We start from the raw sequence: 2,820 nt of genomic DNA, 5'->3' as shown, positions 1-2,820 counted from the left end.
GTGCATCAAATAAGGTCTGAAAGAATCCACTTTCCAAACAACTGTTGCCATCTAAGAGCAACTCCAAAACTTCATAGCAAACACAATTTCATTACACGTTTAAAGTGATCAATACACGACTGAACAAAGAAATATTGTAAAGGTTTCTACCAGAAGCCAGGTTTCACTGGGAGCACTTCAGTCGGCTTTTTGACACTTTAAAATACCACCTGAAAGTCTGACGTTTGAGCAAAATACAAAGAAATAAGGTCCTTCATATATAGTGTTTTTGTATGAGTTTGTCATTAAAATAAGCGTCTGTAGTCTTTTTTTTTTTTTTGCATTTAAACCTGTGCATTGGTTTGTTACTGTTTCAATTACATATGTGCTATGTCATGTTCAACATGTCCCATTTGTCCAGAAAACTAATTACTCACGATCTGAACAAAAGAATAGGCAGCTTCTTCTGGGTCATTTTATTTAGTTAATTGTTGGATGAATCAATAATCTGTGTTAACCAACATAAGCATTGTTTACTGTGATTTTCACTGTAATTGACTAATTATTAGTTTCATCCAGTTATTAGGTTGTTTTTTAATATGGAAATCTACAAACTGTCACAAACGTTTCTCTTTTTATAACCGTTGAACATCCTGAAGTCCTAGCTTTCTGAAGACACTTCATGGTTTGAACTTGTTTCAACATTTTTGCACTTTCACACTATTTACAGTAACCTTAATCTTTTTAGCTGTAATCTCTTCATCCACACCTAACACCTGTCCTGACTTCTCCAACTTACGACTCATTTTAGAGCAGTTAAACTTCTTTTGATTTTAAGCCTCCCTTCCTTTTTTAGAAAAAAGCTTGAACGTTTGCTGTTACATTTGTCCAGATACTCAAGGATTAATTGATTTCCCACAAATCTTTGTTGGAATTGCAGTGATTTTTAAGGCAGTAGAATTAAACTGTTTGAAGAACTAATATAAAAGCAGCTTAATTTCTTGATCTAGTTTATTCTATAGTCACCGACAAAAACTTCAATCTCTTCTAAAGTTATGACATTATTGACATTTTAAAAAACGCTGTTCTTTTTAAAATACAAAAGGTTCAACAGAATAAATCCAAAAGCTTCATTTATTCACAAACATTACTGTACAAATGTACAAAGACTGGACTTTTTTTAAACATGTCAAACGATGAGGCACAAAATTATAACACTTTTGCATTTTTATCATCACGATCGTTTTGCTAGTTCCTCACTGGGTTGAACTGTTGATGACTTGTTATTGAACGAGGGAGTCTCAGAAGTGTCTTATGGTCAATTTCCTCGTGTCAGTCAGAAAGACTTGCAGCACTGTTGCCTAAACATGCTCCAAAAATAATCAACAAAGCATTATTTTATATTAGCACACTTTTGAACAACCTTATTTTAGTTTATTTTTAGACTTTTTATATCTACTGTTGGCAACAAAATGATGTGCATGCAGTTTTGCAAGCTGTGCCCATAAGCATACACAATGATTTCTGGAAATCTGACCCTCCTAAACATGGCCAAACAGCTCCCTTGTTGCAAACAGTAAGAATTTAGTGAATCTGCAACAAAAACAATTCAGTCACCAACTAGTCTTCAAACAGTTGCAGCCCAGTGAGACTCTATCCTTAGAAACCTGAGCTCGACACAAAATGTTAGAAACTGTACACAACAATAAAGCATTAGAAAAAAGGTGAATATGAAAGTAAATATTCAGTACCTGCACTCGATGCAATCAGTTCCTTTTTACAGACTCAGACAGGCCTGCAGCTTTTTGACTGTACAGCTTAAAGCTTTAAATAAAAACACTGTTGATTTACTGTCTCTGCATCAACAGTTGAAACAACACACAACGCAACATCCTGGTGTAGAAAATCAGATGGTTCACTTCTGCGTTAAAATGAGTTGAAATTTACAAAAAGGCTGACTGAGGCTGAGAGCTGAAACTTCTCAGTCAAGATGCTGATCAGCAACAGCAGCAGAAACCGTTTAGGGAACATAATAAATGTCATGCTGTTGTTGCCCACAGAGCATCCTGCTTCGTTTAAACTTCTTTTAAGCTTTCCTTCCGGGGAGGGGTGTGGGTCACAGGGTGGAGCTCTGCCTGGGGATGAGCTGCAGTCTCTAGGAGGGTGAATCTTCTCCACGTATGGCTCTGTACTTGGCCATTTCCTCTGGGAAAACTTTACTGAGTTCGGAAATTAAAAGGCTCTTGAATTTCTGCAGAGAAAATAAACAGAACAGTGAAAGTTGCTGTGATTCATAATTTACAGCTTTTTAGTTTTTTTTTTCTTATGAAAACATCTAATGTTTTCATGACATGAATGATGCATGGCCAAAGAAAATCCTTCTTATAAGGCATTTTTGCATTATAAAGCCCACCACGGCCTTATTGTACACCGGGCCGGGTTGTGTTTGGACTGAGCAGAGCCGCCTCCTCGATGTGGGCGGGATCATATTAAAAACATGTGAAGTGCCAAATATTGAACCGAACCATCCAGTATGGAGGTAAATTTGTGTTTTTATTATTCAATCAAACAAAAAGCATCTTCAATCAAAAAAAATAATTTCAATCAAAAAATTTTTTTTCAACCAAACAAAAAGTAAATTCAATCAAAATTAATATTTTCAACCAAAAAAAATAATTTCAACCAAACTAAAAAAGCAGTTTCAATATAAAAAAATAATTTCAACCAAACAAAATGTTTTATCAACCAAACAAAAAAAAACTATTTCAATCGAAAAAAAAAAAAAAACCTATCAAAACGTTTTTTTTGCAAAGAAATCAACCTTTTGGTTGACTTTCTAAG

The 2,820-nt window shown here is 34.8% G+C and overlaps 1 protein-coding gene across 1 annotated transcript in view; it reads right to left on the bottom strand.

Annotated features, from left to right (window-relative positions):
* Window positions 1-1,095: 1,095 nt before the first annotated feature.
* The window catches only part of med10 (mediator complex subunit 10), a gene marked incomplete at its 5' end in the record, with an annotated part of 5,519 nt that continues 3,794 nt past the window's right edge, over window positions 1,096-2,820 (bottom strand). Inside the window, 1 exon segment of the mRNA XM_014028823.1 lies at window positions 1,096-2,230. Coding sequence (XP_013884277.1) covers window positions 2,135-2,230 — 96 coding nt within the window.

Source organism: Austrofundulus limnaeus, unplaced genomic scaffold (assembly GCF_001266775.1).
Source record: "Austrofundulus limnaeus strain Quisiro unplaced genomic scaffold, Austrofundulus_limnaeus-1.0 Scaffold814, whole genome shotgun sequence".
Lineage (NCBI taxonomy): Eukaryota > Metazoa > Chordata > Actinopteri > Cyprinodontiformes > Rivulidae > Austrofundulus > Austrofundulus limnaeus.
This window is presented reverse-complemented; position numbering and strand designations above follow the sequence as displayed.